Below are 15,978 nucleotides of genomic sequence, written 5' to 3' on the forward strand. Positions count from 1 at the left end.
TCCCAATCAACAGCATATGTACGGGTGAAAAACATCACCAAGCTTGGGCCCCAGCATAAACGCCATCCCCTGACATTTATGCGACCACACACCCACCTCCCACTCAGACGAGATGGAGCGATTGTTTTGTTTCTCAAGTTTCCCGTCATCTGCTAATGCTCCTGTGCGTGCCCCTGGTCTCAGGTGATCCACTCTCCTCCTCCTCCTCCTCCTCATCCCCTCCATATCTCTTCCACATTCTGCTGCCTTTCACCCTTGGGCCAAACCATCTCCTATCAGCCTCCACAAAGGGCCAGTTTCATTTTTAGATCAGTGCCCTCACCTCCTCCTGACCAGCTGGCAACTGCCCTTTGCGTCTCATCAACACCTCCATCATCAGCGTGTCTGTCCGTCTGGGCGTGTGTGTTGCTCTGTCCAGTGCTCCTGATGAACGCGGCTGTTTTAGATCAGCCGCTGTGGAATCTCCTCACAGGGCCTGGCGTGAGTCTGCCTCGCTGTGCCGCGCGCTCACAAGGGGGACGCTTGGAAACAAGGCCATTTGGCGGCGACTCTTCGGCGCAGCTCAGTGTTGTTGTTATGCGTTCTACTGTCATCTACGAGGTCGAGAAATTAGGGAGTTGCCAGTCGGCAGTCAAAATAAGGAATCGGATGACCTGCAGGTCGCCGTGACGATAAGCAACAACAGAAACAATATGGGGAAGGTGAGTGGGAGCAGGGAAATGTGAGAAGTCTGTGTTTCGGAGACAGAGGGAGTAGGTGTGCTATTGTTTGTTGAATCTGAACAACTCCCTCCTGTCCAGTCTTAAGTCTCCCTTTCATCAAAGGCATGGCGGCCGCTTGCCTGTCTCCCCAGTGGCCTGTGAACTATCCTCCAGATATGCTCCAAAAAAAGAAGAGATGTGCCCCATGCTCTGCCCTCCGCCCCGCCCCTCCCCTCCTCTCCACCTCTTTCCTTCCTCCTCTCATTACCTTCCTCTTCTCGCTCTTTTTTTCTCTGCCCCTGCACTCTTTATCTTTTCTATCCCTCTATCTCTCCCCCTCTCTCTAACCCTCCCCAAGGGAGAGGAAGGGCTATTATTTCAGCGGTCCACCCTATCTCTGCACCCTGACCCCCACGTTGTAGCTTAATTATGGCTGGACTCTGCACTCTGCCTCTGCCATCAGACCTCCCTGCCCACCCCCACATCCCCCTCGGCCATCTCTGCATTGTTTTAATCAAGACCCAGCCTCCAGTAATTGACTTTAATGCCATTAATATCAGGGATGACTAATAGAACATTCCTGAAGGCCTTTGTGTGTGATATGCAATTACAGCGCTCAAGGAAGGGCGACTAAGATGATGAAGGGGCCTGAAAAAACAAGGGAAGGTGGTGTCTCTCTTTCCTGTGTCTAATGGCTGTTGCTATGACATTGTCTTTCATTCCCTATTCTATCACTCTCTCTCTCTCTCTCTCTCTCTCTCTCTCTCTCTCTCTCTCTCTCTCTCTCTCTCTCTCTCCCTCCCCCTCTGCTTATCCTTCCGTAGGTGGCCGTAACATGTCCATCTCGCTGCAGTCACGCACAGGTCACACACACATGCCATCTGTGGTGGGGCTGCTGGTCTTCACTCAGTTCTGGTTCTGGTTCCCGCTCTCCCACTTCCTGTCGCTGGCCTTCACCCCCACCGCCATCATCGGCCTCAACAAGGACCTGAAGGTAAACACTGCAGCGCACCAGCCTGCTCACATCACACCGGTCAGCTAAATCATCAGCCATGTGTTTATTTAGGAGGAGAGAAGGAGGTAGTCCAACTGTTAGAAAAGCACTCCAGGTAGCTTCTAAGCAGCTGGTTCAAACATGGTTCAAACAGGCAAGATTAAAATTGCACTTATTGTCTTCATTTAAGGGTATGAATGTAATTGAGAGTTATATGTTATTCTGACAGTAGAGTGTCTTTGTAGCACACACGGACACACACACTCTAATCATACTGCAGCCCAGCTGGCTCAGTGCTTCTCGTGCTTGTCTTCTGCAATGGGGGGGGTGACATTGGAAACCAGTCATGCGGCCAGCAGGAACTAAAGGCCCTTGACACACACAGGCGCTGGGCAGTTGCGTGAGCAGAATTGTCATTGTCCGAGGTTCGGCTTGGTTATGATGGACTAACGCTAATGCAGGCCAGCCCAGTAAGGAGCCGCCACAGTAATCCAGACCCCCCGGTCCACCTTCCCTTCACCCCCCTGGCAGAGTGCCAAAGCCTTTATCTTAGCCGCCACTGTAGGGAGAGGGTGATCAATGTCTCATACCAGAGGCTTAATGAAATGGGGTCCTCTCCTCGCCATTCGCAAACAATAGTCACACACACACACACACACACACACACACACACACACACACACACACACACACACACACACACACATATTGAAACACCTGCTGCAGCCCCCGCTGAGTGCCAGTGGAGGTGTTTTTTTAAGACGGGCAGCCTTGGCCAGTGGCTGCCCCCAGAGCTGTGGCGTGTGCCAGCGGGCTCCTCTGCTGGCCGGCACAGACAGATGGTTTGGCTGCAGCGCGTCCTTCCTTTCCTCCGGCTCTCTTCCTGCGCTGCCACTCATGTCTTTCATGGCATTTGCTTAATGTCCTGCTTCCTCCAGATGCTTGAGAAGAAGCAGGCCGGATCATTTGGCCACATCCAAATTATCATCTTTTCTCCGAAACTGGATGTAAAAATGGTCATAATAAAACAGAAAATAAAAGGGAATTTGTTAGGTGTTTATGTGTATGTTGCGTATACATATATTTGTTTTGACAAATCTCCCTTGATGTGAAAAGAATTGAATTGTTGAGTGGCAACTCTAATCTGACACTTCTATCTTGTGTTTCCCTCTCCTGCAGATGCCCAAGGTGCAGTACAGGTCCAACTGCAAGCCCTCCACATTCGCCTACCCACCCGCGCTGGAGGTGCCCAAGGAGAAAGAGAAGGAGAAGGTTAGGCCCGGAGAACAAAGCCCACATCATCTCCCGTCTCACCCCACACCCCCACATCATCTCCAGTCTCACCCCACACCCCCACATCATCTCCAGTCTCACCCCACATCATCTCCAGTCTCACCCCACACCCCCACATCATCTCCAGTCTCACCCCACACCCCCACATCATCTCCAGTCTCACCCCACACCCCCACATCATCTCCAGTCTCACCCCACATCATCTCCAGTCTCACCCCACACCCCCACATCATCTCCAGTCTCACCCCACATCATCTCCAGTCTCACCCCACATCATCTCCAGTCTCACCCCACCCGCTCCTGCAGACTCTTCTCCTGTGTCAGAATGTTGTTTTTCCTTTGGAAAATGCTGGCCAAACTTTCCCACCATAAAAATTGGCCGATCTAATTCAAATAAACGGTGGATTTATTGTGAAACGGGCTGACGATTATGACTCACCTGTTTACCAACCCGTGAGCTTTAGACCTGTTGTGAGAGTGGTTGTTGGAAAAATCCCCTTTCACAGGTGGAACCTCACAGTAAACACAGTGATATGACTCAGAGGGATCAAACGGGGCTGAAGCTTGAAATATCTTTTCAACACAAACACAAAATGTTACTCAATCCCACAGCAGGATTTACAGCAATGTCGAGAAGCTGCGATTACTGAAAACAAGATTTAAATTAGCAATGTCAAAATTAGAAACCACCACTATTTAGACACATGTACTCATTCAACCCCCCACACAAACACAAGCGCGCGCACACACACACACACACACACACACACACACACACACACACACACACACACACACACACACACACTCACTCTGACGAGCCCATTTAAAAAGGATATGCTCTTTTGTGATCAGCAAATAGCAGGGCTGTTATTTCCAGCAGGTGTTTGGCAGATCGAGGCCCGCGACCGCACTGTCGGCCCACCTTGATGAGCGCGCGAGGGCTTTTGTGCGGGCCAGCTGCACGAAGCATGGCGCCAGCGCTGCCCTGAGCAGCCACTTAGCCCCATCTCCCGCTGGCACTGCTCGCCCTGGGAAACGCACACACACACACGCGCACGCACGCACGCACGCCTGCCATAACCGCCCCGGCAGGAGCGCGGCATGCGGCCGCCTTCATCAGCAGGATTTATGTGGCCTTCAGTCACTCCTGACGTCTCTCTCTCTCTCTCTCTCTCTCTCTCTCTCTCTCTCTCTCTCTCTCTCTCTCTCTCTCTCTCTCTCTCTCTCTCTCTCTCTCTCTCTCTCTCTCCATCGGCCAGGTCTCCACCGCTGTTCTCTCCATCACCGCCAAGGCCAAGAAGAAGGAGAAGGAAAAGGAGAAGAAGGAGGAGGAGAAGATGGAAGTGGTGAGTGTGTACGTCTGTGTGTGAGTGTGTGTGTGCGTCTGTGTGTGTGTGTGTCCAGGCTCTGCCCATAAGCACAAACAGAAGCTGGACTCCTGCTGTTTGTCATGCAGTGTGCTAATGAGACCTCTGTGAAGTGGAGAGCCCAGACATGCATCCCGTAAGGTGATGTGAAGTGTGTGTGTGTGTGTGTGTGTGCTGTGTGTATGTTGTGTGAGAGGCAGCAAACTAAAGCCTTCTTGCTGTAGTTGGGACGGGGTGATGGGGGTGGGGTAAGACTGGGCCCTGTGAGGAAGGGGCTGAGGAGCAGGATTTAATGTGCTCATAGTTTGCAGGCTCTTCATATTTCCCATCAGCCCCAGTTACGAGGCTGCAGGGAGCACTACAGCTTCCTCTCCCTCTTCTTCTCTTCACTCTCTCGCTCTATCCTTTCCTCTCTTTCTTTTACAACATTCTTTTTGTCTTTCACCAGTCTCGATCAATCCCTCCCACTCGGTCGTATACCAGTAGTTCAAGCATGAAGCCCCAGGAATATTACCACAGGCCTCTGCCCTCTCAAGTGCTGTCGACTCTATTACATTTTAATGTCAATTTGGGCTTTCATTGCCCTGGTCCTCACCAAAGGCCAGAGTTTCCAGAATCTTTCCTCCAAGAGAAGCTGTGTGTGTGTGTGTGTGTGTGTGTGTGTGTGTGTTGGAATGGAACTGAGGCGTTGAGGCATGGGTGATGTCAGCGGGTGAAACTGAGTCCCTAACCCTTCCACCAGCATACACCCCCAACTCCCCTACCCCACACACACATACAGTTGCACACTTGGCCGGTGCTTATCGCCAGGTCAGAGATTTATAGCAGCGGGTCCACACAACACCAGCATGGACCTGCGAATAAAGACAGGCCTAATCCACTGGACAAATAGATATTTACTCAACCTTTTACTCAGCAGTCAAACGCCCCACACACACACACACACACACACACACACACACAGTTTGCTGTCCAGCATGGCCCACTGGTATAGCATGGCTTTTCACTTCCCACTATAGCGCTAGTTTCTGATGGGATACAGGCAGTATAAAAGCAAACTTAGATAAGAGTAATGTTTTTGAATGAGTTTTTAAACTGTGCCTTATTGAAGCAAACGATTACGTGTCTTTTATGGCTCCTTTGATGATGACTGTACCAGTTAATCTGGACAATCTAACTCCGAAATGTATAAATCAGTTGCACAGTGAAGGCCTAGGGGCGAGTGCTTGTCCTCTCGTCATGTTTACATTCTTGACATTTTGTCTGCACAGGAGACGGATGGAGACAAAGAAAAGAAGGATGAGGAGAAGGAGAAAGAGAAAGAGAAGAAGAAGGAGCCCGAGCCCAACTTCCAGCTGCTGGAGAACCCGGCCCGAGTGATGCCGGCCCAGCTCAAAGTGCTGGCCATGCCCGAGACCTGCCGCTACCAGCCCTTCAAGCCTGTGAGTGCCCCCTCCTCCTATGTGGTTGGCTATTAACACTGCTGTAAGCAATGCTAATGCTAACGCTAACGTCCTTGCTAATTTGTCAGATCGAATCGGATTATGGTCGGTATGCTTACATTTTCGGTTGTTAATTACCCAAAGCTTGTTTTGGTCAGAATATCCATTTGTCATGGCCATTATAAGCGGTTAACTGAAACGTATCACGGCAGCACATTACAGCACAGCAGTTTTCATCAGTTTGCCTAGTTTGTTTTTCCCTGCCGCTAGTCCCATGTTTTTTGGTCCCTCTGTGGTCACTTTGATCAACAACAACAAACACCTGGTTCTGCTAAAGGGCCTGAGCTGAGAGCGTGTGACTGGGAGGGAAGATTAGACTTCTACATGTAGTAGCACTGCCCTTCCACAGGGCTGGAAATAGGATATTTCAAAGTGTATGCTGTACGAGAAAAGCAACTACTAAACCGCACATGCAGCCTTATGGTGATGGTAAAGGTGGTAGTGAATTGTGGTTGCTAGAGATGGCCTAGGGACAGAACACAGTCAAGTATGTTAGAAGATTCACTGTTACTGTATCGGATCGCCCCCTATTACCACCAGTTCCGTGTTTCTGTCCTCTTGCGTGTATGTGTCACTTAATATTAATTTCTATACAAACCAAGATGGCGGATTCCTAAAAAAACACAAGCAACCACACCATTGGTGTATCTAAATTAGCTATATACCAAAAATTACATTTTACCGTGACTCGAAGAGCTGTAAACAGTGTTGTAAGGCTGCGTGTACAAATCCGCTTGGAGCTCCAGTGGAATTTTGAATTGCGACGAGAATTCTCGGGCTAGCCGTTGATGTGCCATGTGAAAGGGTGGAAGTAGACATCCCACCAGGCCAGCACTAAACTCCGAACGTGGTAAACAAAATTGGATATTTCAGGCCCCGGTAAGAACCAAACCAGATTTTGTTAAAATCTACACACCTATGGCTAATGAAAATGTAAGGTTCATTTATCAAATGTTATTTTGAAGTATTAAAACACATCGTTGTTTTACAATTTTCGAACGAAATGGGTGATAATTGGAGGTGTTGGGATACTGTTCGCATCCAAAAATGTCCATTTGGGGATGACCGCGTCATCCTTAAGTTACAACAAACAAAAGAAGGCGCTTTCATAACAGCAGAGCTTTAGTTAAAGCAATATCGCAAGAGACCCATCCGCACAGTGGCTGATTGTCCCTGGGAACCTATTTTCTGTTTATGTGTATTTAGTTAATTTCCCTTAGCTGGGCTGTATGTCAGTAAGGCGACCCAGCATGAACCCAAACCCCCCTCCTCTCCTAATGTGATTAGTAGCAGTGAAAAAAGCATCTTTGGCCCGCAATGTCTCTCGGCCGCATGCCCATGCTTAAATGTTCCCCATTTCCCTACAGTAAATAAATTCAGTTTTAGCATTGCCCACACTGGAACACAACCAGACCCCTTTTGGAGAGGAAGACGACCGTCCACTCGAACGTCCAGATAAACAGAGCCAAGTGTGTAACCATAGCCACGCGGTCATTCTGGAGAGGTCAGTGTGTGTGTTAATGGAGCCCATTAGCTTAGCTCAGCCTCAAAGCACTGTGCTTTTTAAGGGGCTTCTTCATTTCCGACGACTTATGCTGGGAAATTGTTTGGCTGCCAATGTTGATATGCAGTCCGTGCAGTTTTTGGACAACTTGACCCAGCGTGTTTACCACTGCTGACAAATAACCATATTGACGAGCCTGTGACCATTGCCCCCTACAGTGTACGTTTTGGCTTGAGCTCTGTGTTCTTCCCTTTATGGGAGTGCGTGGTCTGCTGGCCGGAGAGAGGCGTTGGTCTAAACACTCGGAGGTGTGTGCCGACGGCTGTGATGGGGGAGGCATGATGGACGACGTGGCATGTGTTTCAAAGCGAGCGCCTGATGAAAGGCATGGGGCAGGCGGGCGTCCGGAGGAGGCAGGAGCGGCCAACGCTGGACCGAGCGAGGCCGTTTGTGTGTGTTCCAGGGCACAGGCCCATCCTGCCCCTCCCGCTGCCCGGCAGCAGAGCCAGCGCTCCGGGCCCCTCAGTTCTCTGACCCTGGCAGTCTCCTGCGCCCGCAGCAGGGTCAAGGGTCAAGGATAGAGCAGTGCCCCGGTCATCTGCTGCTGGACTGCCGGTCCCCACAGGTGGTGCGACTGTCTGCTCATGATGAGTGATGGCAGTGAAAATGATAAAGGGCCTCTAGCTCTGTCCACTCAGAAAAGTCAACAGACCTATAGGACGTGTGGTCAGACAGCTACCAGGACTGTGTGCTGTTTTTAATTAAAGTGGAAAGATTCCCACAAACACATTGACAGCTGTGTTAGAGACTATAGGCATTTCAGAGTTCCCTGCACCACGCTGAGCTCAAAGGGACGTAGATTATCTCCCAGTGATGATCTAAGCCTTCCTACAGTAGTCTCTGACCGCTAATGTGGATTTGCTCCCTGAAACATGATTATTCATTATGTCAGTATGTTTGGTTTAAGTTGAATCTAGCCAACATGCCTTGGGTGGAGAGGCTAACAGCTAGGGTAGAGACACTAAAATTGGAGAAATGTTTATACGTGGTGTCCAGTTGTTACTTGTTGTCTGGGCTCCTGCCTCTAACATACTTGTGTTCTTCCCTGTCAGTTGCACACGGGCGGCATCATCATCCTGAAAGACACCAGTGAGGAAGAGGAGGAGCTAGTGGAGCCCGTCTCTGCCCACGGCCCCAAGATCGAGGAGGAAGAGCAGGAGCCCGAGGCCCCCGAGCCCTTTGAGTACATCGACGAGTGAGCACACTCCACCCACCCACAAGGTACCCACACCTGCCTTCACACTCGGCCCCAGGCCCCCAGAGCCCCATACAACACACTCCATTAGTTTGGGAACTCCATGTCCCACAATCCATCTAAAAGCCCTTACTCAATCAGCCAAAATTCCTGTTTCAATGTTAAGTGCTGGCTCCCAGAGCAGGACTTGTCAGCCACTCGCATATCTCAAAGTATACTGTATTTAGGCCTTAGACATATGGCACACAGAATTTAAAGTATGACACATTTTCTGCCTCTCCCCTCCATATTTGTTTTCTTGTCTTTTTTTTCCTCTGCCTTGCCACTTATGGCAGTGAATCCTTCCAAGCTGCCTGTGTGTGCCCTTAGATGGAGAATAGATAGCATTAGCGGAAGCTAGCACGCCTTTGTGTTGCTCCGCTCCAGCAGAACAAGGCCAAACCCCTCAATGCCAGTGGAATGTAAGCAATGTCAGGCAATGCTAATCGCTCTGAACTTTTCCACGTAGCACTATAGGCCTCCGTTAGCCCGGTGGCTCTCCACAGCCCATGATATAGGACACAGCAGTGAGGCATTCACACTGGAATCTCTGTACACTGTAACCGTCTCACTGAGGAGAGATCTAAACACCAGTGCAGATCCATATGACGTGTGACTTATTTAATTAAAGGCATGGGATGCAGCAGAGGCCGGCACTGTGTAGCATATTTTTGGCCAGTGAGTTTCCAGTGGAGGCAGCACGAAGTCAAACAACAGTGTAGCTCAGCTTGTTCTCTGTCTGACACGTTCCTAGCGAGAAGTCAAAAACATTACCAGCAGGTGATGAGTGAATTTAAATATCCGGAATATTTCCTGTTGTGTATTCCCCCCCCCCCCCCCCCCCCAGAATAGCTCCTTAAAATTCCTGTCTTTGTACTTCTAAAAGCCAATGTGCTTATTCTCTCCCTCTCTCCCTCCCTCCCTGTCTCTCGGTCTCTCCCTCCCACTCTCTCCCTCCCTCCCTCTCTCGGTCTCTCTCTCTCTCTCTCTTTGTGCGTGTGGGTTGTAACAAAGCAATGGTGGTTGTGGGGATGATTGTGGGTGCTGCCAGTAATGGATATTTCTCTGCTCTCTCACAGGTGGTGTTTGAATTCACGGCAGACCCTAGCATGAACCTTTCAGAGCTCCACCCCACCCCACCCTCGCCCATCTCCATGCCCTTTTTACATGTTCTTTTCGCTACCTGGCCTCGACAGAATGGGGAGGTTTAACGTTATCTTTGTTTAATGGTTTCATTTTCTGTCAGTACAAGAAATAAAATATATCTCACAAATTAAGGCTCTGTGTATGCTTGTTCACAAATACTGTAGATCGATTTGAACCTCGTGCTGTAGTATCAACAATGCCCAAAGTTGCTTGGTCTCTTCTCATGAAAGTGTCAACTGATCATATCTGCCTATACTGGGTCTCATAGTAAATCAGTGGCTTGTCATCTGTGTGTTCATTAGAAATACGGTAGTTATGATTACTTGCAAATAAAATTACATGATGGATCGAAGTCATAATTGGCAGACAGTTTGTTTAGACACAACGGACAAATGTCTGGCACCCATTCCGTGCCCTGTGCGTGTAGAGAGAGCTGTGTGTTTGTAATTAGTTGTCCCTGGTGTTAATTTAATCCAAACGCAGCCTTTGTCTAATTAGCATCGGACTCTTTATGGTTCCTAGAACGCTCACGGAACAACGCAAATGACAAAACTCGTGCCATGCTGCGGTACTAATACACATTTGTTTGCTGAAGTGGAGTCCTACTAAGACCAAATTAAAAAGCCAGCTTTTATTAAGTAGGCAAGCTATTCATTAGCCTAAGTATAAAAGTCATGCCAGTAAAGAAGAGCACATTTTAATCAGGAACAAGTATAAGTTCATGTGGCTCATCTTTCTGTTTACAGCTAGGAAGGAGATTATTGATTATGTAAAATTCTGTGGAAGGCAATCTGATCACTTTATGGCCAAGCACACCGAATACTTATGTAATGGCTAATGCTGTTAACTTTCACATTCTTTTGAGTTTTATTCACTTGTATGTAAAAAGGGGCAAAGAGTCTTCAAAAGGCCAAAAGGCCCGCAAGCTCTTTAGTGACGACATGAAAGATTTTCCACTGGATCTAGTGCAATTGAGCTCTTTCTGAGAACATCTTTTCATGTGCGCGATATAAGAACCAGCTGCTGCTGGCTAAATGAGAGGGCTCAACCACTTTGTTGTTTGGCCCGTCACAATAACGTAAGGATGAAGAATCAGTTTATGTAGCGCTAAAAAGAATGCCCAAAGTTATTGAAGCGTTTAAATGTGCATGATTTGTTCTCTCCGTTCAGTACACAACAGAAGGCTGGGTAATGAAGAATAATGGGCTCGAGCTTTTGGTGCTGTTGATGTTGGACGTTCTAAAGGACTGGCGAACATGCATATTTAGTTAGTGCCATACATCTCTCTGCACCTCCACCCCCTACCGGTGGGTAAGAAGAGCTGCGCGGCACCATTTACCTCACGGCATGAAATCACTCAAGGAAGAATCAAGAAGCTGCTCAACAGAAGTCATGATGTGGGGCGCCATGCTCGATTAGAATCAGTGGTGACCATTTCTACCCCGCTGGCACTGACACTACCTTGAGTTTTGCTGTTCAACTCACTTTGGTGTGTAGGAGGGAGAGAAGAATAGTTTAGTGAGCCCCACACCGTACCCCCTCTCTCTTTCTTCTATGGCTGGTGAGTTGCTTCCGTGATGCTCACCATTCCCAAACTGACAGGAGGAAGCTTTCACACATATTGAGACTTTCCTACTGTGTTTCCCATAAATGGAAAGGATCGCGCCAAAACATTAATTTCCCGCATGCCTTTACAGTGTGGGTGATCCATTTGGAGTTCGGAAAAATCACACGATTCCTGGAGCAACCTCATACATCATAGATATTTCCTTTTGAATTCTTTCTTTTAAATGACCTTGATGAAGTAGTCTGTTCTAAAGTCACATTTCCTTTCACACAAAGGATATCAGCACACTAATGTGGTGCACTGGGCAGTTTCCACAGAAAGCCTTGCATGCAGCATGTGTTGTCGCTCTTGATCCATCTCTGATGTAATAGGCTACAGGTGGAGAAAGAAGTAAGAAGACATTCAGGGATTTAGTGGCAGGTGCTGTGTATTCCTCTGTTGTACCCTTGAGTTTGATTAACTGTTTGTTGTCTCGTGCTGCTACCAGGTGGACCCCTCCCTTTCTTAGGGCTGGGCTACCTTTGGTCAGCTGGAGAATTGAGCAGATATTTGAAAGATAGCGGGGACCACAGCATGTCCTCATGCCTCCTGCAGTTCCTAAGATCTCAAAAGTAAGGCAGTACTGAGGAAACTGCTCGTCATTCTATGACATAAGAACTTCTAGCAAAGTGTGATTTAAATTCTATCGAACAAATCAGGCTGGAAAAAAAAGCTGAAAGAAGAGTACTAGATCATATGACCATTGCTGACCATTTGGAAGGCCTGATGCAATCTGCTGGGTCAGTCTTTTAAAGCTTTATTAGGCTCAGTACAGGGTCGGAGCCAGAGAGCAAAGGGTGGGGGGGGGTCATGAGCACTGACAGGGGGGGGGGCACCTCACCTCACCTCACCTCACCTCACCTCACTTTTATTACAGTGCATGGAAATGCACTGTACTGTTATTCCAAGGCTTTTTAATGCAGTTAATGCAGCTTTAACCGTTTAACGTAGAAACTTCATTCAAAATATGTTACGTAGGTCTTACTTAGGACATGTGGGCTATGTATTTTTCAGCTTTGTAACTTTTATACTTTTTAAACTATTAATTAAAAACTACTCAAAATTTCCCCATAGACTTAACATGGGCTGGTGACATCACAATAGAGCCGTTAAGCAATCCTATGCCAGGTGTTCCGGCCACCTGGATCAACTGCCAGTCTCAGGCTTTAAGCATACAAACTGGCCATATTAAGACTACACATCCTGTTCAACTGCTTCCTCTGCCAAAAACTGTTTCAAAATAAAAGTCCTCACTACAATATTTCACTGTTAAACAATTTAACCCTTTAAACTACTGAACTTTTTAACTGTTCAGCCATTGTAACTGTTACTTGTCATCAACTATGACTCCTACCCACTGTAGTTAGTTAGCATGGTTAGCATAGTTAGCATTGCTAACATTGTTAGCATTTTTAGCAAAACTGTTAAAAATGATTAGCTAAGATAGCTAAGTAACATGGTTAGCATGTTAGCATTGTTAGCATGCTAGTTAGCATGACTACTAAAAATGATTAAGTTAAGTTAAACATATTAATGTTTACATATGGTTAAGTTAACATATTTATGCATTTTCATGCACTGTATTTCCTTCAGGAAATGCTTTTCTAGTTAGTTATTTTGCCATATAATAAAGAGCATCCTTCGAGCCTTTTGGATAACTGAAACAATATGATCTGATCATGGGGGAAAATAGTGCAATAACATAGCCGTCATAGCCAGTGTTTAATAGACTAGCACACAGCGTTTAATAGAATAGTATTGCATAGGCTACAATACAAGTAGGCTATAACAGACTCGCCACCAGCAGGCCTAGGCTACAGCTGAGTGCAAAATCTCATCATCACTGTGTCTTTCCATTAATTTCGAAAAGTTCTTGTAAGATCCTGCTCAAAAGCAAATTGCACATACTGATAATATTGCAACATTGAATGTAGTCTATGTGATCATTAAAAATGTTTTTTTTAAAGTAGCCTACAGAATGAATTCTAAAACATTATAGGCCTACGAAGTGGCTAGGTAGATGCGCCAAATCTGATGAAAAGTTTAAGAGTGAACAGGACACTCGGCCTGGCTTTTAGTGTTTTGTGCTGCTGTTAGTCTACTGATTTTGAGTTTGGAGATGTAGGCTACTGTTTTGCAACTACAGGCTGTGAATGCCGACTCCACAACTGTCGCATTTCCCAGCCAGGTCCATGATAGGCTTTTTGTCACTGCAGGAGTGGTGGTAAATGTATCGGTGGCACTCACTGCAATGATGTCCGAGTGTGCAGAATCCCTCTTCATCCCGCAATTTGCGCACACAATCAACAGTAGCATAGTTGACACACGTGTCAGTCCGTGTCATGTTTCATTTTGAGTGTTCAACATCAGTGTTCAATATGGATTTAATTTCAATCATAGCCGTAATATGATAGGTATTATGATAGGGAGAGAACTCAGTTGGGGGGGCACACTGGCCTGTTTGGGGGGGCCTGCCCCCCCCCACCCTTGACGCAGACGCTTGCTCAGTATACTGAGTGAAACTTAATGGTCGGTGGGATGGGCCGGTCAATGTAGACATGATCGCTATGATGTCACAGCTCTTGTGTTTCTTTAGGAGCTGTGGACACTTCCCTGGGCTCCCTCTCTCCCAATAAGGTCAACGCTGAGGCCCATAGATGGTCAAAAGCGTGTTTCTGGGTGAGGGCAGTCAGGGCACGGGGGCTGATGACCAGGGGCAGCATGGCCCAGCCGCACCAGCATGACCTCAGAGAGCTGTGAAGGGCAGCTGGGCTCCGGTCCCACGCGGCGCCTGGCCCGTCTGTCTGTCAGTGGCTCCCCGAGCGCACGCATACCTCGAGCGTTCTCTCCCGTGGAGTCACAGTCTGTTAGAGCGCCGGTGACTAAGCAGCGATGACAGTCCGGACGGCGCGAGAGCGGCGCTTTCACTTTCGGTCAATCAGCGCACGCGCCGAAACTTGGCGGGTCAGCAGGAGTTCGGCCAGGCAACGGAGGTGGTCAAGACCCCCTGTTTGTTTGACTAGGTAGTTAATGAGTGACACACAGACGGTCGTTCGGACATGCAAAAAGAGGGACAATTCAGTTTGTCCTTTATTTAGGTAAAGGACTTATTGTGTGTCTTGGCTCGCGTTGAGCGAACAGTGCCTTGGAAATACCCTGATAGCTCAGAACAAAGAGACACAAGCCCAAACGTTTGCTCCCTTGAGGAGTAACACTGACCAGAGTGTAACGTCATCCACGATGACTCTTAGCTCTTTGCTCTGTGGCCATTCCCGCGTGGGGGCCTTTTCTCTGGACCACCCAGCGTCCTCCCTCTTCTCTTCAGTTCCGCCATATTGTCACCATGCTAAAGGATCAAAGGCCACAAGCTTAGTGCCACAGTGATTTGTACGCATGCATTATTTTAGTGATTGGGTTCACTTCAAGCCCAGTGCGGCGATGTTGAAATTTCAAGAGCGGAGTGAAGCCCGGCGTTGCGTAAGTGGTGGGAGAGAGGAAATTGTAGAGCGTTTATGTTAGGGATTAGGTGTGTTGATGAAAGCATCTTGGTGGGACAGGCTAACTAACACATCCACTCTGTTTTGGCAGGTGGTGGAGGGGACTGCACACCCTGATTGCCCCTCGCGTGGCGTGGGTGGCCTTTAGACACACGTGGTGGGGGGCAGTACAGGGCAGCTGAGAGAGCAGTCTTGCGCAGTGGTGCTGGTGTGAAGAGAGAGGGAGTGCCCGCTGGGAGGGTGAGATGTCGGGGGGCAACCTTGTTGCAAAACACCGGTGTCTGGAGGTGGAGAGTAATTAGGAATGTGTTCTGTTGAGGAAGACCAGAGGCTGGGAGAGCTCCCCCTCCTCAGCCAGGGCACGGTAGGCTGGCAGACGGACAGCAGGCCCCTGATGGATGCTCTGTTTGTCGCTGAAGCACCTGTTTGTTCTGCCTCGGGACAGGAAGAGAGCGCTGGCATGAGGACAACAGCAGTTTGGTCTATTTCTGCCCCCATAGTCTGGAGTTTGTATAGTCAATGCTCGGAGGCGCCCCCACAAGTTAGGGTTTCTTTGTGATGCTTCCTCTCCCTATGACGTGTGTATGACTGTGAAGTACTCATTTCATATGAGGTACTTATTTTCAGATTTGGAAAAAAAAATCTTTTTTCCACCATGGATGTCTGGTTAAATAAAAATTATAGTGAACTTTGAACCCCATTCTGCTGTGTTTGGCCGCCTCACAAGAGGCTAATGATTTGAAAGGTAACCCCTGAGAGTTTTTCCGTGACATTTGAGCCCTCCTGCCTGTTGAGCCAAGAGAGCTGGCCACCTCCCTCACAGCATGGGAGGTAGGGCTGACCGGCCCGACGGCCGCGCGTCTGGAAGAGGAGGAACAACAGTGATCCTTGGGCTCTCTCCAGTCAAACAGCTGGAGGCCAGACTCGCAAGCTCTGTTATGTAGAGCTCGGCCATTCACCCCACCCACCCCCACCTCACTAGCCAGCCAAGCGGCCGCCACGTCCCTTCGGAAAAGCCTGACCGACCACTGGCTAGGCGCTGGGGTGTGGAGGACGAGCCCCCAGGGACCC

General features: G+C 48.5%; 1 protein-coding gene across 2 annotated transcripts in view; it reads left to right on the top strand.

The window, feature by feature from the left end:
- psmd1 (proteasome 26S subunit, non-ATPase 1) overlaps positions 1-9,931 on the top strand; it is a 41,202-nt gene extending 31,271 nt beyond the window's left edge. For both annotated transcript variants that reach the window (XM_042111825.1, XM_042111826.1), the window contains exons 20-25: positions 1,526-1,695; positions 2,875-2,967; positions 4,251-4,337; positions 5,630-5,800; positions 8,477-8,645; positions 9,738-9,931. In XM_042111825.1, coding sequence (XP_041967759.1) covers positions 1,526-1,695; positions 2,875-2,967; positions 4,251-4,337; positions 5,630-5,800; positions 8,477-8,623 — 668 coding nt within the window. In that variant the 3' untranslated portion in view covers positions 8,624-8,645; positions 9,738-9,931. The remainder of the gene's footprint in view (positions 1-1,525; positions 1,696-2,874; positions 2,968-4,250; positions 4,338-5,629; positions 5,801-8,476; positions 8,646-9,737) is intronic.
- The last annotated feature ends 6,047 nt before the right edge of the window (positions 9,932-15,978 follow it).

Source organism: Alosa sapidissima, chromosome 12, assembly GCF_018492685.1.
Source record: "Alosa sapidissima isolate fAloSap1 chromosome 12, fAloSap1.pri, whole genome shotgun sequence".
In the NCBI taxonomy this organism is placed as follows: Eukaryota; Metazoa; Chordata; class Actinopteri; order Clupeiformes; family Clupeidae; genus Alosa; species Alosa sapidissima.